At 38.7% G+C, this 23,086-nt stretch overlaps 1 protein-coding gene across 1 annotated transcript; it reads right to left on the reverse strand.

The window, feature by feature from the left end:
- Nucleotides 1–273: 273 nt before the first annotated feature.
- LOC124522891 (lanosterol 14-alpha demethylase) lies at nt 274–21,832 on the reverse strand. Its single transcript, XM_047094572.1, has 10 exons — nt 21,550–21,832; nt 20,281–20,379; nt 16,607–16,783; nt 14,952–15,078; nt 13,301–13,475; nt 11,416–11,535; nt 10,579–10,774; nt 8,875–8,970; nt 8,125–8,293; nt 274–2,275 (listed from the first exon to the last, which is right to left on the reverse strand). Exons 1-10 carry the CDS (start codon nt 21,721–21,723, stop codon nt 2,097–2,099), a joined length of 1,512 nt encoding a protein of 503 aa, XP_046950528.1. The 5' UTR covers nt 21,724–21,832; the 3' UTR covers nt 274–2,096.
- Between the last annotated feature and the right edge of the window lie 1,254 nt (nt 21,833–23,086).

Below are 23,086 nucleotides of genomic sequence, written 5' to 3' on the forward strand. Positions count from 1 at the left end.
AGATTAAACTTTTGCGCATTATGATACTGCTGAATGTGTAGCTTGAGGTGTCCTGCACTTTTCTTATAAGGCTACTGAAGTTACATGTTTCTGCCCTAATATATTTGCTACTGGTGATGAAGACAGATAATATCACTTGTAGAGACCTATTTTTGTATAATGGTAGAAGTTTTGAATTTTATGGGGTATTTTGTCAAGTACTGAAATAAAAATGACTTCACCATTTTAACCACACTGTTTTTTGGAACCTCCTTAATCCTTGAGCCATAGTTTTTGGTGTATGTCTTAGACCACTCAGGCTGCTGTGACCAAATACCATGGACTAGATAACTTATAAACAAATTTATTTCTTGCAGTTCTGGAGGTTGGGAAGTCAGAAGTCAAGGTGCCAGCAGATTTGGTATCAGGTAACATAGACTGCCATCTCCCTGCTCTGTCCTCACATGGCAGAAGGGACAAGGGAGCTCTCTGAGGTCTATTTTGTAAGGACACTAATCCCATTCATGAGACTTCTGCCCCCATGATCCTATCACCTTCCCAAATGCCCCACTTCCAAATACCATCACATTGAGGATTGGGTTTCAACAAGAATCTGGGCTGGAGTGGGGGGAAACAAACATTCAGTCTTTGGCAGGGCAGATTATTTCATTATCTCAAATATGTATACTTTGAGATTCAGAAAGTTGTCCTAATCTTAGATAGTATTGGTATTTTTCTCTCCCTCTTGAGGAAGAGTTTCTCTTGCACGTTTCTATCAACTTCACATCTGTGGTATTTTTTTAAAGCTATATTGATATTTTCATTATTAACCTAGTATATACTAGCCTAGTATATCAATGTAGTATATACTAGTATAGTTTGTTGCTTAAATTCATAAAGGAAATACAGTTTGAAATTAGTACAAAGATGGAATTTTTTTCCCAAGTTCCTAGTTTCCTGAATTCTCACTGAAACACCACTTTACAATTAGTGAATAGACTACATTTTTTCTCAGAGACCATTTCAAGAAATGAAAAACTCCTTCAGAAATAGTTTAACATGAGTGGGGAGGAAAATATTTTGGCCTTATCTAGTGAAAACAGACTATGTGGTTAAATTACAGGTATATAGTCAAGCCCCCAGTTATAATTCGAGTTGATTCTTGAACACAGGCTTCAACACAATGTGACCAATGATACTACCCCCAAAGACCCTACTTTATATTACCTTTATCTTAAAGCCAGAGTTCCAGATCTCCAAGATTGTATTTAAAAAAAAAAAGTTATGAACCTACGTTAAGTTTTAATAAACAGAATAACAGAAACATCCCTAATTCTAGAGAGGAGGAAGAAAACCACCTAGAGCCAAAGAGAACAAAAAGTATCCTTTAAGGACTTTATTTTGGGCTTTCACACACATGTGACTATGTGGAACCAGATACAAATTTATCTGTAATATTTAAATAATTAGATCAAGATACATGTGCAGTCTTTAGTATTATTAAGTCACTGTTAAGTCTCAATTTCCTGGAGACAATACTTCCAGTTAAAATTTCAAAGGACATTCAACTACAGCATAGCTCCATCTTTGCTGGGTATCATCATACCAAAACAACTGATGGGATTCTCTTTTATCCAAGGCTTTAAATGTGAGTTTCTTCCCTACCCACTCATCTTCACTCACACACACAAACACTACCGAGTAAATAAATAACCTAAGGTTTCTAAGAATCTCCCTAGGCATTTATACTTATAGATCATGATTTGAATACCCTGAACTTACTTGCCAAGAGCTATTTTTGTTGTTAAATTTAATATCTAGAAACTATGTTTAGAGTCTGTCAATTACCAAGATCCCCCTAATTCCTTATTAATGAACTTGATTTTCTTAAATAAAGCATCTACAGTATATACCCATCATAAAACTATTAGGAAATACCTCAAATGCCATTAGATTTGATGTAACCATTCAGTTAAGAAAATATAAAAACCATAAGTTAAGCTTTTTAAAATTACACTCAAAGAATATACCACGAGTTGTTTCGTAAACTTCATTCACTTCAAATGCTTTTTGCAGTTTACAGTGATGTTCCACATATTAGTTCGTTGCAGCCTTTTTCATTTTGATCTTCGTTTGTATCGGATAACTGGGTTTTCAGGGGTGTGAATCATGGTTGTATAATTCACAGTGGGAAAATATCCATCAATGAGATCAAATTCATATAAACGAAGCATAGTGGACCAAATTGTCTTGATTTGAACATAAGCAAAATTCTCCCCAATACAACGATGACGCCCTATTGAAAAAAAGAAAGGCTTTGTAAGAATCAGTTGAAATTCTTTTCACCTGGAGTGATTAAAAAAAAAATCCCAGATTTTCAACATTTGTTTTTAGGGGAAACAACACGTGGATAATTATATAAGGACTCTTCCAATTAGTTTTTGAAATGTCACATCTATCCAAGTTTATATGTAAGGACTGAAATCTAGAATATTCTTAGCTTCTGTCCCAAGAGAGCCCTAGTTAAAAGTCAATATGAACCCTTCAAAACTTTCAGTGCCAGGGCACTTTGCTGGCTTAGTTGGTAAAGCAAGTGACTCTTAAGTTTGAGCCCCACAGTGGATATAGAGATTACTTAAAATGAAATCTTTAAAAAAAAAAAAACCCTCAAATCTTTCAAAATAAGAAAAAGGGATTTAATAATCCCCAAATAGCAACACCTATCAAGATCAAAATGTAAAATGTCAATACATGTAAAAACTGTTGATTCTAAAATGCATATGGACACAAATACTAATTTGAAGGGATACATGCATCCCAATGTTTACAGCAGCAAATTATGGAAACAGTTCAAGTATCCATCAACTTTATCAATGGATAAAGATGTGGTGTATGTGTGTACATACACACACACACACACACACACACACAATGGAATATCAGCTGTAAAAAATGAAATCTTCCTGTTTGCAATGGCATGGATAGAAGTTAGTATTATGCTAAGTAAAATAAGTCAGAGAGAGACAAATACCATATGATTTCACATGTGGGATGTAAGAAAACAAGCAAACAGGAAAAGAGAGGGGACAAACCAAGAAACAGACACTTGGGGCACCTGGGTGGCTCAGTCAGTTAAGCATTCAACTTTGGGTCATGATCACGCAGTTTTGAGTTTGAGCCCAGCACTGAGCTGTCTACAGTCAGCACGGATCCTCTGTCCCTACACCCCCCACCCCCGGCCCCCTCTTCTGCTTGTGTGCGCTCTCAAAAATAAATAAGCATTTAAAGAAACAGACTCTTAACTGTAGGTTAAGACTCTTAACTGGAGGTAGGTGGGTGGGTGGATGGGGGAAATCGATGATGGGGATTAAGGAGGGCACTTGTGATGAGCATCAAGTGATGTATGGAATTGCTGAATCTCTATTATACACCTGAAACTAATATTATACTGTATGTTAACTAACTAGATTCAAATAAAAACTTTTAAGAAAATGCATATGGAAATGCAAAGGAGGACCCAGGATACCAAAGCAGTCTTTGGGAAAAAAAAAAAAACAAGTTAGAAGACTTAAAACTTCAAACCTGATTTCAATACTAAAGGTGCAACAACTGTGATGTTGATCTGTAATAAATAGGTATTTGTTCTTCCTCCCATTCTTGCCAGAGATTTCCTCAAACATCTTGGAATTTAAGTGAAAAGAACAATAAAAGAAGAGGACATTTTATTCAAAACAGGCCCATTTCAACCACACTTGAGTTTGTTAATGAGGAGACTTTTGGAAATCCCCTCAGAGTGGGGCCCAGCTGCCAGGGAAACCAACCTAGTGATTAGAGAGTTAGAACTTTTAGCCCCACCCTCTGACCTCTAGGATGGAGAGGGACTGAAGGTTGAATTAATCACCAATGACTGATGATTTAATCAATCATGCCTACATAATGAAGCCTTCACAAAATCCCTATCGTGTGGAAGGATGGATAGGTAGTGTTCAGAAAGCTTTCCAGGTTGGTGACCATGTGGAGATGCCAGGAGTGTGGTGTGCCCAGAGGACATGGTAGTTCTGGGCCCCTTCCCCCATACCTTGTCTTAAGCATCTCTTCAATTAGCTGTTCCTGAGTTGCATCCTCCCTTTGTAAGAAACTGTTAATCCAGTAAGTAAACTTTTCTGAGTTCTGTGAGCCATTTTAAGAAACTGTGGAACTCCAAGGTGGGGATCCAGAAAACCTCTGGTTTACAGCCAACTACTCAGAAAAACAGGCAGCAACCTGGACTTGCAGTTGGTATGGGACTAAGCCCTTAACCATTGGGGTCTGTGGTAACCCCAGGTGGATAGTGTCAGAACCGAGCTAAATTGTCAAACACCCAGTGGGTGTCCACAGAGAATTGGTGTGGGAAAACCACCACACATTTGGTGACCAGAAATGTCAATAAAGTGTTCTGAGAGTTGGAGTAGAAATTGGATTTTCCCTTTCACAGCAATTTGGTCCCAGATAGGGCTCCACCTACAGATCAGTGGAATACAGCAAAGAGCCAAGACATACTTTTAGGGTTATTTCATTATCAACAAAGGCACTAAATAAAGCAAGTCAATGAAGAAAAGAAAGTATTTTCAACATAGTGCTGGAATAACTAGATATCTAACATTAAAAAAAAACAAAAACCAAACCTCAATTCCTGTCTCACACTATACTCAAAAACTAATTCCAGATGGATCATAGACGTAAACATAAATACTAAAACCATCAATTTTTTAATTATTATTTTTGGTTTGGGGTAACCCCGATGTGACTTGAATAGAACCATCAAATTTTAATAGGGAAGAAAAGGAGAATGTCTTCATGACTGGGGGCCAGGCAAAGGTTTTTAGACAGGACCAGAAAGCAGTAACAATTTTAAAAATCAATAAACTAGATTTAATTGAGGTTATTCATGTGTGAAAACTCAACATTAATAATTATTTCACTGTGAAACCAAAATTAAATTTTTGAACTGTAAATTATATACTCACTGAAAAATTCAGGGAGATGTACACTGATGTGTACAGTTTACTTTGAAATACACCTAAAAAGTAAATGGATTGATAGATGGGCAGATATGTGATAAGTAAAATACGAATGGCAGAATCTAGATAATGGGTATACAAATGTTCACGAAAAAATTCTTCTTTGAAATTTCTTACTAAAATGGTGGGGAAATTTTAATAATAGAAAATATAATTTGTGTATTTTTAAAAGTTTATATATAAAAGCCAGAGAGACAAACTTCATAAAAGATGGTATCAGAAATATTTAAGCCAGAAAGAATAATGCCTTGCAATCTCTCCTGCCCATCAAAACCTCATAAAGTAGTAAACTCAACAACAAAGATGGCTTTTCAGGGAGCAGAAAAAGATAAAGCTAAATTACTGGAATTTAAGAAAAGCCTTGCTAAGCCTTAGTTTCCATTTCTGAAAAGTGAATAAAATAGTCCCTTCCTCAGTGTGATTGTGAAGATTAAACAGAGAAAAAAGCTAACATAAAATGCTTATCATTAGCACAGCACTAGTGTGGTCCATAAATGCACTTACTTCTAGGAGCCACATTTAAGAAGGGTGTTTACAAACCATTCCGTATTCAAATACAACAACTAAGGAGAGGCTTGGCTTACAGGGAGACTGGTTAAGGGATTATTTTTATTTATTTATTTCTGAGAGAGAAAGAGGAGGGGAGGGGCAGACAGAGGGAAAGAATCTAAAGCAGGCTCCACATCCTGCATGGAGCCTGATTGGGAGCTCTATCCCATGACTGTGAAATCATGACCTGAATTGAAGTTGGATGCTTAACCACCAAGGTGCCCCTGCTTTAGAGAGAGAAGGAATCCCAAGCAGGCTCTGCACTGTCAGCTTGGATCCTGATACAGGGCTCTGCCTCACAACTGTGAGATCATGACTTGCGCCAAAATCAAGGGTCAGACACTTAACCCACTGAGCCACCCAGGCACCACCAAAAGATTATTTTTAATAGTTGCAAACTAGAAGTGTCCTATGAATTAACAGAAAAATGGGTAATTTCACAAAACGTAATATGAAAATGAGTAAGCTACATGCTATAAGCACCAACACAGAAACAATTACAAAGTAAAGGAATGATTGAAGAAATTGGACATACTTAACACAATCATATGGGGTAGAACCGTGTCCCCCCCAAATTCACAGCCACTCAGAATTTCGAAAGTAACCTTATTTGGAAATCAGACTTTGCAGATATAATGAGTTAAGATGAAGTCAAACTTGGTTAGAGTAAGCCTGAAATCCAAGGCTGGTGGCTTTCAAAAGAAAGCAATGCAAAGACTCACAGACACCCGAAGGGCAGAAGGCCATGTGAAATCAGAGGCAGTGACTGAGTGATGTAGCTACAAGCCAAGGAATGCCAAAGACTGTAAGAGCCAGTGAAAGCTAGGAACAAGCAAGGAAAGACACTCCCCTAGAGCCTTCAGAGAGAGCAAGGCCTTGCCAACGCCTTAATTTCAGACTTCCAGCTTCCAGAAAGTGTCCATTTTTTTTTAAGTTTATTTTTTAGAGCATGAGCAGCGGAGGGGCAGACAGAATACCAAGAAGGCTCTGCACTGTCAGTGTGGAGGCTGATGTGGGGCTTGAACTCATGAACCTTGAGAGCATGATGTGAGTCGAAACCAAGAGTCAGACACTTAACCGATTGAGCCACCCAGGTGCCTCTAAATGTCTTTTAAGTCATCCAGTTTGTGGGAGGTATAGTAGCCCTAGGAAACTAACACAATGATTAAAGATTTGAAGGAACATTAGATCTACATTCAGATAGCTCAGAGATACATAATACAGCTTCAGAGAACACAATTAGGACTGTAAATGGGATGTTGAAACAGATGGCAGTTTTTTCTTTTTTTTTTTTTAAAGTAAGCTCCACACCCAATGTGGGGTTTGAACTCCCAACCCTGAGACCGAGTCACATGCTTTACTGACTGAGGCAGCCAGGTGCCCCCAGATTATAGCTCTAATACAAATTTTTAAAAATGGGAGCTGTCTGGGGTACCTGGGTGGCTCAGTCAGTTGAGCATCACGATCTCACGGACCGTGAGTTCGAGCCCCACGTCGGGCTCTGGGCTGATGGCTCAGAGCCTGGAGCCTGCTTCCGGTTCTGTGTCTCCCTCTCTCTCTGCCCCTCCCCCGTTCATGCTCTGTCTCTCTCTGTCTCAAAAATAAATAAACGTTAAAAAAAAAAAAAATTAAAAATGGGAGCTGTCTAAAAAACTAAGTGAGCTACCATAGAAGGTAACTGAGCCACCTGTTACCTAAATAAGTTCAAGTGGAAGCCAGGTAATTGAATAATCTATGACTTTTTCATATGAGATTTTGTATACCATATTATTAAATATGTTTATAAGATAATAAGATCTGAAGTTCCTAAAGGACTTTATACTTTCCTTTACATATGGAAAAAGTGTGACCAATGACAAAAAGGTCACACCACTTAAAATCTCTGGAAAGACTGAACAAGAAGTCCTAGAATACAGTTTAATCTGCACAGTACCAGTGAAATGGGAAACTACTGCAGGAACAAGAGTCTGCCTGGATAATATAAGGGTATTAACTGAAAACGTACGTTTTCAAACGTACGTTTGCAAACCTATGCACAACCTGCCCAAATTTAAATACCATTTTATCTTAAGGATACAGGCAGAGAACCAAAAAGTTAACTAACAATCCAGAAAATTTTCAATTTAAAAAAGACTGCTTTTACTCTTTTCTGAAACAAACACTAGTAAGCTGTAATATTTAATCTGAAATAACTGCCTGAATGGTGTGCTAATTCCAGTGGCTCTTTAAAACAACTCATAAAGAGCTTTAAATACTATTTTAAGGGAAAAGAGAGTGAACTATCAAAATTAACCCTGATAAAACTAAATTGGTTAAAAGGTAAAAGAGCATTGTGTAAAAATTCATAAAACTATTTCCTTTAGTACAAATAAAGTACTTTTTCTAACTTGGCAAAGATTATACTCGTACAAATGTTTACAGGAATGTCCGTATGAGGAAAGGAAAAGGTATTTGTAAATAAAATTCACATGGGTTATTTTGACAAACATCAACACTTTCTCAGAACAAAAATTCCAAATGTAAAATGGTATCTCACCAGCTCCAAATGGCACATAGGCAAACTTCTCTCCTGATGCTGGATTGTCCTGTAAGTAGCGATCAGGATTAAAGTCCAGGCGTTCTACCCATGAGTCTTTAAGTCTTTGATTGACAGTAGGAGAAACACACACCTGATGTCCTGGAGGAATGGTATACCCTGCCACAGTCTACAAATGAAAGCAACACATTTCCTTAGAAAATATAACAATATTTTACCAAATAACCGGACCACTGTGTAATAAAGCATTAACCCACATGAGCTATACTTATATTTAAAAACTAGCTAGATGACAGGCCAGCTGAAAATTATTTTAACTCAAGATGACTTCCAAGTGACCCAAAATGGGGCTGGAAATTAAAAAAAGCTATAAACGCCTCAGAGGTAGCAGAGGGATTTCAAGGAGCCTTCATAATCCAATTCATATTCTTCCATACTGTCAGAATTTTCTTCAACATGTTTTTTTTTAAACCAAGAAAAAATATATTACCATTTTAAAAACGCTAATTGTTAAGTAAAAATGCAGGGAACAGATTAGAATGCATATATTCTGCAATTATTTATATAAAAATATCTGTATAAATTGAATATATAATTATATATCAAGAGTTAGAATACATAAAATTGAAATTACACAGAAATGATTATTCTTTCTTAATTAGAAAAATTCTCTTTGCTATTATAATATTTCTTCTTTTTGATAAATACAAACTGGACACACGAAAGGGGAAATCTAACCAAGAGACTTACCTGAGGGGTTTTGGCCATTCTCATCATAGTCATTATAGGAGGTCGAAGTCTTAATGTTTCTTTTATACAGCGATCAAGTACATTTAGATCCTTGAGCTAAAAAAGGAAATCATTTCCTGAGTTTTACAAATTTTAACTTACTTCAATAGTATGCAATATTATTTAAACTTCTGTGTTATTATAAGATAGTTTAACTTCTGGTAGAAGTACAGAAGTAACTAGTTCAGTAGCTGAGATTATCTTGTTCTATTACTAACCACAGTCAACAAGAGAAAGGAGGCAAGACACCCACAGGAGAGGTAATCACCCTGAAGAATGGCATAGTAAGGACCTGCAAAAATTTACTTATCTAAAAAAGTGAAAACACTAGCAAAAATCATCAATGTCAGCTTTTTCAAAACCTGTGATTAAATGTTTAGAGCGGCATTATTCATAATAGCCAAAAGATGGAAACAACCTAAATGTCCATCAACTGATGAATAGATAAACATGGGATATAAATACAATGGAATATAACTTGGCAATAAAAAAGTCCAAAGTACTGATACATGCTACAACATGGATGAAACTTGGAAACATGCCAAGCAAAAGAAGCCAGTCCCATTTGTAGGAAATGTCCAGAATAAGGCAAACCCATATAGACAAAAAGATTACTGGTTGCCAGAGGCAGGAGAAATGGAGCATGACTGTTAATGGGTACCAGCTTTCTTTTGGAAGTGATTTAAGTGTTCTAAAATTGTGATACCATCACAATTCTGACTATACCAAAAAAACACTACATTGTACACTCTAAATGGATTCTATGGTATGTAAGTTATGAATCAATTAAGCTATTGTTTTAAAAGTTATTGGGGCACCTGGGTGGCTCAGTCGGTTAAGCGGCCGACTTCGGCTCAGGTCATGATCTCGCGGTCCATGAGTTCGAGCCCCACGTCGGGCTCTGTGCTGACTGCTCAGAGCCTAGAGCCTGTTTCAGATTCTGTGTCTCCCTCTCTCTGACCCTCCCCCGTTCATGCTCTGTCTCTCTCTGTCTCAAAAAAATAAATAAACATTAAAAAAAAATTTTTAAAAAAAGTTATTAAATCAGGAATGAAAAAGGAGACATCACTGCTGACCTTACAGAAATAAAAAGGATTGTAAGAGAATACTATAACAATTTTAAGCCAACAAATTAGGTAACCTAGATGAAATGGACAAATTCCTAGAAAGACATAAACCAAAGACTCAGGATGAAACAGAACACATGATCTATAACAAATCATCAAACAACTTCCCACAAAGACAAGCAGACTGAGATGGCTTCACTGGTGAATTCTAACCAGACACATAAGAAAGAATTAATACCAATCCTTCATAAACTCTTCCAAAAAAATAAAAGAGGGAACACTTACAAACTTATTCTATTAGACCAGCATTACTCTGATATCAAAACCTGTCAAAGACGTCATGATAAAACTACACACCCAAAAATAAAACTACACATCAATATCCCTTATGAATAGATGCTAAATTACTCAACAAAATACTAGCAAACTGGATCCAACATTAAGACATTTCAGGGAGGGCTATGGGGAGTTTTCTAAAAATAAAGAAGCTAATTTAATTTACAATAAATAGAAGATCTCAAATTGTCCCCTCTAAAAATTAGCCACTCATTAGATACTCAAAGTCATAAGGCAGCAATGAAATTAAAAATCCACAAACCTGATCGTAAGTTAAAGGAGGCAGATCTTCTCCGCAGACTGTCTTCTGTTCTAAATAGCATTTTTCTTGAAGTGTTTTGTCTCTGGCCAAAAAGAAGCCCATCCAGGCACTCGTAGTTGAAGATGTATGCTGCCCTGCCAAGAGCAGTCCAATAAGCATGCCTGCCACTTCATCATCTGTCAGAGGACGCCCATCCCTACAGAGTGAATCACAAACACAAATTTACCATTGTGGCAGACCCATTTCAGGCCTCAACATTTATTTTTTTTTATGTTTATGTATTCATTCTGAGAGAGAGAGAGAGAGAGAGTGCAAGCGGGGAAGAGAGGCAGAGAGGAGAGGGAAAGAGAATCTTAAGCAGGAGCAAGCTCCATGCCCAGCGCAGAGCCCAAAAGGGGGCTCTATCCCATGACTGTGAGATCAGGACCTGAGCCAAAATCAAGAGTCAGAAGCTTAACCGAGTGAGACACCCAGGTGCCCCTTGTCAACATTTAAATAAAGGGTCATGGTGAATACATTTTTCAGGTATAATAGTCTCTTGCATTTGCCCATCACAAGTGAGAATTTTTCCCCCTTTAGGGAAAAGAGACAGACCAAAGACAAATAGGATTTTGATTACAAAATACTTCCCTGCAGTTTATCAGCAAACTTTTTCCCATGTACAGTCACTTGGGACTTCAGTAAATACTTTCCCAGTATTTTATGTCTCATCCATTGAAAAAGTCCAAGGGTCACAGCTACTAATTCTGTCAGCATCATTACTTTTTAATTGTAATTAACTATGTTGTAATGTGTAATTTCCTGCATTAGCCTGATACATGCTAAAAGAGCTCTTACTTGTAAGTAGAATCTAGTAAAGTTTGGAGAATATCATCAAGTTTTTCTTCTGACTGTCTGCGTTTCTGGATTGCTTTATAGAAAATATTCTTGATCTCTCGATGAGCTCTGTCCCTGCGTCTGCAATTCAAAGATGAAAATGACTAAAAAGTACTTTCTGGCATCAGTTCATTTTGAAAATAACCTTATTTAACTAACTTGAAAAACTCTATAATAATCGACAAAAAATCAGAACCAAGAGGAAAAAAAAAAAAAAAGCCATAAAATTCTTATACTGTTAGAAATGTCCAGGGTCCTTAAAGGCAAGAAAGGTGTCTTTACATATGTGACCCTGACTATTAACATACCACCACCTGTGTTCTAATGAAGGTCTAACATAAGACTTGTTATTATTCCTGTAGAATCCATTTCTGGTTTAACAGCAGAATAATCCTTTAAATTAATGAAATTAATTAAAATTCCAATTTTGACCAAATTAATTCTTGAAGAAGATAGTCATTCTGGTTTTTCTGTAGGATTCAGGATTTGAATAAACTTAAGATTTATTTAGGATTATATAAAATCTAGGATTTAGAACATGACTATAGCATATAGGATTTGATTCTTTTTATTTTCTGAGACCACATGTTTTGTAAGGGGCAAAAACACTAGTAGAGTCACAAAACAAACTTCAGCTCCCCAAATCTTACCTTTAAAGTAGGGTACTCATTGGGTAACAGGTACTCTAAGTGTTTTACATGAATTACCCACTTTGACCTCCTGTGAGGTAGATGCTATTATCCTCAATTCACAGGTAACTGCATGAGATCACTAGAGCCAGAAAGCAATGCAGCTGAAATTTAAAACCAGGCAATCTGACTACCTAGCCCCTTTGTAACCAAGCCTTCTAATAAAAATTGCTGCCCTGCTTTGTTTGTAAGACTGTCACTGAGGATCAACTGAGATAATGTGGGCAGAAGAAGTTTACCAAAATGAACACAGCAGTGCCAGGAAAAACATAAGGCCTGTTTAAGAAAAGCAATGGAATAATTTAGTTAAATCAGTTGGTTCAGGTAAGACCAAGAAAGACTGGGCTGAAGTGTGAAAGGTCTATTGTACCAAGCTCAGGAATTTCTGACTTCATCCAGGAGACAGAAGAGGTAAAAACAGACTTGATGCACATTTCTGGAGAATCCATTACAGGCTATGCATGAAAGAATTCTGAAAACTGCAAAGCTCCTTATAAAGTATTACGAGTTCTAAAGAATTCCAGAGAAACCCTCCTGGTTTTCCTTTTTTCTTCCCCTCTTTATCCTGTAACTATGTAGAAGTAGCAGAAGGAAAAGGGAGTACCAACTTAACTCCTCTCCATCTCTCACCTGAACAGCAGTGAATCAACAGGTACAGAGAGCCCACTGATACACAAGCTGTATGTCAAGTCCTATAAGCAGTATTTCTTTGTATCAGATGGTCCCTGCCCTTAAGGAAATCACAGTATAGTTGTAAGAAGAGAGAGAAAATTAAAGAAAGCCACTAATACTTCAAAAGAAAGATATTTCACAATATACTATAAAAACAGTCAAATATTTTCAAATAAGTGCATAGAGGGGTGTATCACCTTCAGATAGAGTTGAGAGACTTTCCTGACTACAAGGAATATGTGCGATAAGTAGGTTTTAAAGTATTAGAACAGCTGGACAACAAATCACTGCTTTAATAAACTGAAACTTATCTTCAGTGAGCTCACTATATACAGAAAACCTGTCCTGAATTCTTATAGAAGAATGGGGGCTCATAATCTCCCCTAATTTGTCTCTTTTGTTTATTTTTTATCTTTGTTAACATAAAGTATACCGACACTACAGCAGTTCTACAGTGAAATAAGCATAGTTTTTTTTATCCATACCTGAAACTCGGCAAAGGGAGCCAACCTGGTAGCAGCCAGGCTGCATGGCTGAAACCTCCATCCAAATCTGCATACAGTTGTGCCACTTTCTCATTGAGTTGACTTCTGATTTCCTTTCCATGCAAACAATGGCTAGCTGTTAAAATTATGAGCTCAGAAAGAGCTTCAAACAAATCTAGAGGAAAAAAGATCATTCCCGTTCTATTACCAAATATTCTTTTGAAATGTTCTGTTTTCTTAGAGATATGAAAGTATTAAAAAGGAAAATTAAGAACAAAAACCAAAGATCCTTCCTGTTCATATCATCAAAAAAAGCCTACAGACAGACATGTGGACACAACAAAGAGAGGCAAGAAACTCATGATGGGAAGCACTCCCAAGTGGCCAAAACAGGGGCCACAAAGACATCTTTAAACCTCACTCATGACTCTTCAACTTGAAAAGATAAATTGAAGACAAAAACGAATATAGTTGCAGGAGTTCCAGGTCGCAGTGTAACAAAAGCAGCAAAAGGTTATTTAGCGCATCGGAGATGCTTCCCAAAGAACAGCAGTCCAAAGACCGAAGAATGGGTTATTTCCCAGGTCAAAAGCAGGAAAATCAGGACAATTTGAAGTCTTGACTGTATATGAAAGAAAACTGTAACTAATCACCAATTGGTATATCCCAAATTTTAGACCAGTGTAGGCAAGCACGTTTGGATGACATTTAAACATCCTAAAAATTACCCAGTTGCGCCTTGCTCTTTAATTCCACATGTACCAAATGAACTTCCAGTTATCACCTGGCTTTCCAATGAGATTTGCCAATGAAGTTAGGCAAATTCTGGTGTTCTCAGTGCTACAACTTTGTCTCACTTGTATTCGTTAAGTTGGCATTCTAGTTTATACATCAGCTTGTTATATGGTTAGAAACAGATCACATCAACTTTAGGTGTATTAAAATCAAGTTTCTGCACCTTTTATAGAAACTGAAGACCACGCCCAGAAAAAACATGGGGACCTAAGAAGAGGTCTTGATGCTCTGTAGGCAGATGTTGCTTCCTGCTTTGGCCATGGCAATTTTCTCTGAAAGGAACACTTACTGTCCCATTTACAGAATGGATTCATACAAATATCCAAAGAATGTCAAATTATACTCAGTATACTCGTACATAACGCAAGAGAGCATATAATACATTTGGTGGTAAAATAAACCTATGTATTTAAATTTACTTTTTTCATGAATTAAATCATTCTCATACAATATTAAATAAATAAGGTATTATATACAAAACTAAATCGCTTAGATTTTTACTTGCCCACTGGGGTGAAAAAAAAAAGTTATTTTATTGTCTTAAAATGACCTTGCAAAAAGTTTTACAGTTTATTTTAATCTTTAAAAAACGATTTTTATATTATTTGTACAAATGAGCTGAATAACCTGCATGTTAGTTAACCCATTTTAAAAGTTTTGCTAAATAAGTGGTAAAATCACTTCCTCTTGGGTCTTTTTAACTCTACGGTTATCAAAACATATTCTTGCCATTAAATCTAAGGAGGTTTCACAAATGCTGTAGTTTATTTTTTTATACATACCATATATTCTTATGTTTCTAGTCATAAAAAAGTAGAAATATTAGGATAAATGCAAAACCAAAACATTTGCTTACTTTTTTCTCCACTTTCTCCCCAACTTTGAAAGTATTCCTTTGTTTCTTTTTCAATTATAGAAACGTGCTGTCTAAAGTGGGCTATGTTAAGGCCACTTTTTAACATTTTCTTCTGCTCCAAAAACACCTTAAAAATATTAACGGTATAATACCAAGCATTAAAACACAATTTTGTTTTGTCACAAGATTCATTTAGGCTATTATAAGAACTCTCTAACACCCAAAGAAAACAATATTCTGAAAAAAGATTAAAAAACAATAAAAGGATTTTTTTTTTAAACTACATCAGACATGGGAAACTTAGCGCGTTTACATGGATCTGAAGTAATGTGTGGAGAAACACCTGGTGCATGGGCCCTAGACTAACAATAAATTAGGAACCCCACCTCCGCCTTCCTTCCTACATAAACATTTTGCCACTCCTCACTCCAGGGCTTACCTTTCCTATCCTGTTATCTTCTGGTATTCCAAACCAACCCAGACACCAACAGCATCTCCCAAAGGTTCATTACACTTTGATATCATTTTTATCCTACTTCACATATTCTCCCATTCTATTCCCAAACAAGTATTGTTCCTTTCACTATCTTCCAGAAGTTTAATTACGATTCAATATAGTCTGACTAAAATAAACTCACCCTAAGACAACCAATGGTTTTAAACCATTGGGACATTTCTAGGGGCGCCTGGGTAGCGCAGGTGGTTAAGCGTCCGACTTCAGCCAGGTCACGATCTCGCGGTCTGCGAGTTCGAGCCCCGCGTCAGGCTCTGGGCTAATGGCTCAGAGCCTGGAGCCTGTTTCCAATTCTGTGTCTCCCTCTCTCTCTGCCCCTCCCCCGTTCATGCTCTGTCTCTCTCTGTCCCAAAAATAAATAAACGTTGGGAAAAATAAATAAATAAATAAATAAATAAATAAATAAATAAAATAAAATAAAATAAAATAAAATAAAATAAACCATTGGGACATTTCTATTTTAAGAATCTGATCAGCAGTATGAAAAAAATAGATATATTTGACCACAGGGGTTTTCCAGGGCTCTTGCTTTTGGCCTTGAGGAGCCATTCATTCCCCCACAGCTCCCCCCACCCACCCCCATTCCCAGAAATAACACTTGATGTTGACTCCTAACTGCTGCACTGGGATACTAGGTAACGTGTGGTAGGATCTCAGCCAGAGCCCACACCAAGCAAGTGAGCCAATGATCTCATTTGTGTTTTTTGTATCAACTTGCAACACTTTAATATTGGACTTTAGGAGGAGGAAAGAAACCAAACTTCTAAAGCCAACAATCTCTAGCTCAAAACAAGCTCTTATGCTAGAATTTCAGAGGAGTGGGATGGCAGGAGGACCTTCTGATTAAAAAATGGGATTTTCTTGTCACCCAATGGACTCAAATTCCAATGCACTGTTATCATTGGTTGTATTTCTCTGTGCAGGAAACCATTTAAAATTGCTTAGCCCGTGCCTGCAACTACAAAACAAATACCCATTCTTTGTCAGTTACCTAGGGGTTTTTGTCTTTTGAATGTCTCATGCTTCAGATTTTTGAACCAAGGAATGAATTGTCTCCACATTTTCCATGTACAATATTACACTACTACCTATAACATTATATTATAGATATGTCTTTCTTGGCGAGAAGAGCATCACCTACTGGATTAGGGACATCATATGCAACTCCCTTCCCAAACACAGGTGTTGTCAGGCGACTGTAGACATCTTCTGCATTCAGGTCTTCATTTTTACTATTAAAAAGCAGTGCAGCAGCATCACTCCCCAGAAGGTAAGTAAATGTCTTGCCCACCATGGTAAAGCTAAATACAGGTCCATACTAAAGAAAGAAAAGCAGCCTTAGTGATGATGCTAAAAAATATGGAGCACTAAAGAAATACTAACCTCTTTACTTTTGAAAATTAAAACGTGCATAAGCCTTAATGCAGTTATTCACCCAGTCTTTGTGCAGATTGATAATTTTATTCATCCAGTTCCAAATGAAATATGAATAAATTTTTCATTTTTTTCAGTTTATACTGAGAATATTTACTATCCTTTACACAAACATCATAATTTTAATAATTATTCTTTCATTATTGGACAAATGGGTGATGTGTCAGTTTTTTCATTTCTTATGGATATTTCTGCAATGAGTATCTCTGAGAATATAGATTTTTTTTCCCATTGGTTAAAGAAAAGTTTATAGGAGTCACCAAAGGTTATGACCTTTACATTATTATACAAGTTATATAGTATTTGCTGTGTAAAGACATCGGAAGTTTATTTAGTTATCCGTTTTTACTACTATCTCACCAACACTAAATGATTTCATGTTTAATTCTTTGTTAATCTGGTTGAGTGTTAAATGCTTTCCCTTGCAGTTTTCTGATTATTTTGAAGACAAGGCTCTGAGGATATAATATAATTGTGAACAAAAATACTGTTCCAGACTCATGACGCTTAATCTACTGAAAAAGATACCACTTAAAATCAAATAATCACATCAACAAATGTAAAACTGCAAATGTGACAAGTACTACTGGAAGGTAAGTATCTCTGTGATAAAAGAACTGATACAAGGGAGACCAAAGAGAGGAAAGACCACCTGAGCTGAGGCTCCAAGGATGAGGAGGAATTAGCACGGTGGCCAGACATGCACAAAGGTCCTGAAAGAAAGAGTGGAGGAAAGGACAGAGGAGCATAGTCTGCAGAGCCTACACCAGAGTCTCAGAAGCCATATTCAGTTTTTTCCTTACAGGCAATGAAAAGCCATAGAAGATGTTAAACTGCATACGAGAGACACACTGATGTATGCATATTTTAAAAAGAAAGGTCCCTCTGGCTGTTATAGGAAGAAGAGGGAGGGACAAGAACAGAAAGAATAACAGAGGACGAGTTAGAGCCTATTACAGGAAACTGATGATGAAAACTTGCCACATGGTTAATGGTGGGACAATGCCCATAGAAGCAAATGTATACTGAGTTATTCTGGAGAATCTGCAGATGGAAATGGATTAAGAGAGGGAGAGGGAAGTATCAAGAATGAATCATAGGCTTCAGTTCACTGTAAAACAGAACAATGGTGAGAAGAAAGAACAGGACAACCAGGACTGGAGAGAGAAAAACCAAGGGTGAGACTTTAGAAATATTGGATTTCTGATGCCTTTGAGACATCTCAGAAAAGAATCACGTGAGAGGTGAACATCCAGGTCTGGAGCTTATTAATTTGGGTGTCATCCACATATGGCTGGTAACTGAAGCTGCAGGTAGAGAGGAGATCACCTAGGAAAGAATAAAGACCAAGGACCAAACCAACATGAACCCCAACAGTAAATGGCCAGGCATGAGCCCACAAATGAGTTAGAGAAGACACAGTCAGAGAAGCAGGGGGAAAAAATGAGAGAAGTCACATTTAAGGAGGAGGGAGTAGTTGTGGTTACCAGTGACAAATACAGCTGAGAGGTCAAGTTCATTGAATTAGGAAATGGAGCTCATTAATCAAGGGTGGTATGAAGAGTAAGTAAACAGGAGATGTGGAAACAAAGTAAGTACAGAAAACTTGCTAAAGGGGGAAGGACATGAGAGGAGACTGAGTGGTCAACAGAAGCTCTGGTCCTTTTGACCTTTGAAAAATTTTTCAGAGAACATGGGAAAGATCCAGTTGAAGAAGTCACTATAGAAAGAAGAAAAACAGCATAATGTTCCTGAGACAAAAGATGGATTGAGACTTTAACTTCCAATAGGAAACAAAATAAAAACCAAGGTGACAGCACCTAGTAGGCTAGAGCCCAAGATTCTAGAGCCAGACTACCAGGGTTCACATCCAGGGTCCTCCACGTATTAGCTGTTGTGACCTTGCTCCTACAGACAGAGAATTTAATTTCTCTGTACTTCAGTTTCCCTCATCCATAAAATGGAAATAATGACAGTTCCTACTATTATCAAGATTATGTATACATATATATATACAGATTATATCCATAATGTGTATGTCAGATATAAATATATTATAGAAGAGTATGTTGGCTGTAGTAAACATTACATGTGTTGTATTACTATTATTATTATTAAAAGCATACAGAGTTGGAAATCAGACCATATATAAATCCTGGCTTCACCACTAACCAGCAGGGAGCCCAAGAGCAAATTATATAACCTGTTTCTCAGTGTTATCATGTCTAAAATGGATATACCTGAAAGGAATTTGTGGAGCTTCAGTGAAATAATCTATCTAAAGCACTCAGTATTGGCACAAAGTAAGTGTTTTATAATTAGTGTATCAGGAAGAAAAGAGAATGTATGTTTCAAAGTGGGAGCATGAGAGAGTTCTCTTTGGATGGTTATACATCTCTCTTTAAAGAGGAGACAAAATCATCTGCTTTGATAGGAAGATTCAGAAGTTTAGAAAATAAAGGTCTGAACTGTCAGTGTGGCAAACACAAAGTATGCCAACCATACTTTGGCATGATACGGCTGTTGAGCAGTGTTCAAAGCTCATTCAAGGTAGGGAATCATGAAGCTAGGAAGGAACTTCCTAACTGGTGCAAGAAGAAAATGATTAATAGCCTCCCTCCAAGGTTGGGGTTTTACCATGTAAGTAAAATGAAAAGGAAACGTATGGTATTGGCTAAAGTGTAACTGAAATGGTGGACCATGGTGCCAGACTGGAAAAAGAAGGAAAGTAAAGAGGCTAATAATAGATCAGGAGAAAGTAAATGGGACAATGGACTAGAAGATCTAATGAGGTCAAAGAATGGTTACAATGGAAGGAGCTGTACAGGCAAGCTGGGAAAAGAAGTTATGGTCTCAGAATAAAGTGTCTAAATTTATACTGTGGAAATGAAACCATTAAGAGTGACAACCATTCAAAGTGGGTCTGTGGAATAAATGGTTGAATCAGCACGGGAAAGCTTGTTAGAAGGGCAAAGATCTGAGCGGCCGTGGCATCACCTAAGTAGACAAAACTGAAGGCACAGAAGAGATTTAAAGCAGGTTAGAAAATCCCACAGATGACTGGTTAAGAAAAATAAGGGTCAATCAGTATCAATTTTAACTATGATCAGTAAGTACAAAATTTAGGCTAGTGGTTTTTAGGCCATAGCTGCCAGAACTACAGGTTCCCTCAGGTGATGTTTCAGAGATCACCCAGGACATGGAAGAGATTAAGAGGATCTCCAAGACCCTTCCAGCTCTTAAACAGGAGCAGCTCTAATTTAATCTGTTTCCTATACTGGGGAGAAGCACAAGATCACAAAATTTTTTTAATGTTGTGCCATCTAAAAGAAAGTTTGAAAAGCACTAATTTCTTTTCCTGTAATTATTTGGAAGACTTACCTTCTCATATGCATTTTCTAGGAATTCAATTGGACTTTTCCCAAATGCTATGGCATGTCCAAGGAATGGAATTGGAGAGAAAATGTATGGTGGACTTTTCTGCAAGAGAAAACAAAATGTGTACTCACATTTCATTCTAAAGGAGAAATCCAGTTTAGGTTCATGACCAAACAAATGAAATAAAAAATAAAGCATCAATAGTAACTTAAGAACAGCTAAACTGCAAATATCTTAGGAGTGGCCATAGTAAACAGAAACTCAGAACGTGATGTAAGATAAATAACTAGACAAACACAAAGGTATTGCAACTGCACATGCTGAACACTGTCCAGAATATTTATTTGTGGCTCTAGGCAACTTTCTTAACCAACAGCAGTGGGAAAAAAAAAAAAAAAAAAAAAACAGGAAAATCAAACAACAGCATCTTCACCACTACCACTCACAATTTTAGTCCCAGATTCTTTCTATACCTAAAGAAGGTATAGAAAAAGACAAACAGTAACGTGTACAGAAAGTGAAATGTTTAAGAAGCTACATTTATCAGTAAACAAAACACGTCTCATCCATTGATTTTAAAGAGAGGGTAGATCAGTCCTAGCAGGTGCTTTAGCACTCACTATAAAAGGCACTTTCATAAAACTTTTAGTTCGTACATTCCACTGTACAAAGGCAGTGGAATGGAAAACTGTAAAACTGTAAAAGGCAGTTTTAAAAGCTACTTGGTGTTGGTTGGTTAAGGATGCATTCATCAAATATATTCGGTAAGTATGAAGCTAATGGTCAATAAAGGCACTAAATTAAACCGATACTTCACTGGCACAAGAAGTGACAATCCAGTCACTCTTACCCTACCAAACACTCCCCCCTTCAGACTGATATTAAGTCGCCATTAGGGGCAATATCACAGGCCGCAGGACATTGAACCCCACAAGGGCGCAGTCATCAAGACGACCGCCACAAGGACCGAAGCTGCCAGGGGCATCCCATCCCCAGTAGGGACTCCGCCAAAGTCTGTACCACTATGATCCTGGAGGTCCTGGCCAGCCGGACCCCCAGCACCAACGCTAGCAAGGTCAAGGCAGTCTCGACCATCAGCAGCAGAGTTGCGGCCACCTCCCAGCCCCCAGTGCGCCCGCTTCCACCGCCCAGCCAAGCATGGCCGTGGTCACCACTCCTGCTAGCCCTTTGGCCGCCTCTGTCGTCGCCTGGCTCGCCCTTCGGCCACAGCGGTTGCTGCGTCCCCCGCCCGGGTCCCCGGGGTGCACTTACCGCCCCGGGCGGCATGGGGGCCAGGTGGCCGACTGCAAGGCGGAACAGGTAGACTAGGCCAAGCGTGAAGGCGCAGGCGATTAGCAGCATGGATAGGAGGTTGCCGCCGGTCACCCTCTCCATCGCCTGCCCCAACACCGACCCGCCCGCCTGCAGTAATCCCAGCAGCAGCATCCTGGCCGCCACAGCATCCACTACAGTTTGCTGGAGACGCTGGAGGCCGAGGTCGCGGCCGCTCCTCCGAATCCACGGAGCGAGAGAAGCCGGCAGATGGGCGTCCGGACACGGCCCCGGCCCCCAGCTCTCCCACTAAACCGAGTCCCACCCCTACCCGTGGCTCCCACGCGCACCACCCTTGGCGTCACAGAACGAGGCGGGATCCGATGCTGGCCACGCCTCTCAAGTAAGTCTGCATACCACCGAGGTCTCCTTACGCCAGGAAAAAGGACCTGAAAAAGCAAGTTGCACTTATGGTATGGGTGGTACAGAGAAAGAAGAGAACTTGTGTTTAGGAGGCGATTACCTCTGGGAACCTCAGACAACCTGAGCCTGCGTGCCGTGGGTGCGGGGCGCCACGATTCGGTGCGGGGAGGGGGCGGGCGGAGGGATCTCAGAGCGAGGTTTGCGAGTAGACGGCGGAGACCGCAGGGCGCTCGATGATTGCACCGCGCGCTCGTGAGGTGATCTCAGCATACATCACGTCAGCTGGGCGGGTGGCCTGGGCGCCGCCCCTCGCCCGGGCTCGCGGGTCTGCTGCACCTGATCCTGCTTAGGGCTGGGGGGCGGAGGCCTCTGAGAGACCGCCCACGGAGTCAGGAAAAGGGGAATTTTGAAAGACTGCTTCTGCACAGCGAAGGGTGGGACGATGAGGTCAGTCCCACCCCACCCCAGTTAAAACCAGTCTGACAGGTATTAATATACGGCATAAAGGTAACAAATCTTGGTTGTTGTCTGGATTATCCAGAAACAGGTTTCCGAAATAAATCTGTGTTATAGGCCGTCGCGACCTGTCTGAGGCAACATTCCCCAAGAACTCCACTTTTGCCTGTTGAGCCGCCAGAGATTTAAAGCGGGAGTTCAGTCCTACAGCTACCGTCATACTGCTCCACCCACTCCTGTGGTTTCAAATAAGCATTTATATAATGACTACCAAACTTAATTTTTTTATATTATTCTCACGAGCTCCTGACCGTATTTAGGTATTTATTCAGTCAACATTAAGAGCTAGGCACTGGGGATACAGCAGCAAATGAGAAATGAGAATGAGAAAACTGCAGGGCTTTCAGGGAAGGAGCAGAAATATCTAATTGCCTGGTCAACACCTCTAGAGACCTCACATTCATCTCATTGTCAATAAATCCAACACTGAATTTATTATCTCCTTCCACCCGGCTGTCAACCTGCCCCTCCTGTAATGCATATGTAGGAAGGGCATCGCTATCTACCCCATTGCCCTCCTCCTTCATTCTTCATAGTTAATCGCTACATCCTATAATTCTACCACCTTGAAAGTTTCTCCACTCACCTTAGGTCTCCA

The sequence above is a fragment of the Lynx rufus genome, unplaced genomic scaffold, assembly GCF_022079265.1.
Source record: "Lynx rufus isolate CCGP_SWC_20201006 ecotype Redwood Valley unplaced genomic scaffold, mLynRuf1.p SCAF_4, whole genome shotgun sequence".
In the NCBI taxonomy this organism is placed as follows: domain Eukaryota; kingdom Metazoa; phylum Chordata; class Mammalia; order Carnivora; family Felidae; genus Lynx; species Lynx rufus.

Excerpts from the sequence above, each read along its gene's own strand:
- LOC124522891 (XM_047094572.1), bottom strand. The coding sequence starts at position 21,723 with ATGCTGCTGCTGGGATTACTGCAGGCGGGCGGGTCGGTGTTGGGGCAG. Across the intron at positions 16,784-20,280 it reads TAGAAAATGCATATGAGAAG|TATGGACCTGTATTTAGCTT; the intron begins GTAAGTCTTCCA and ends TTCTTTCTTTAG. Across the intron at positions 13,476-14,951 it reads GGGAGAAAGTGGAGAAAAAA|ATTTGTTTGAAGCTCTTTCT; the intron begins GTAAGCAAATGT and ends TTTTTCCTCTAG.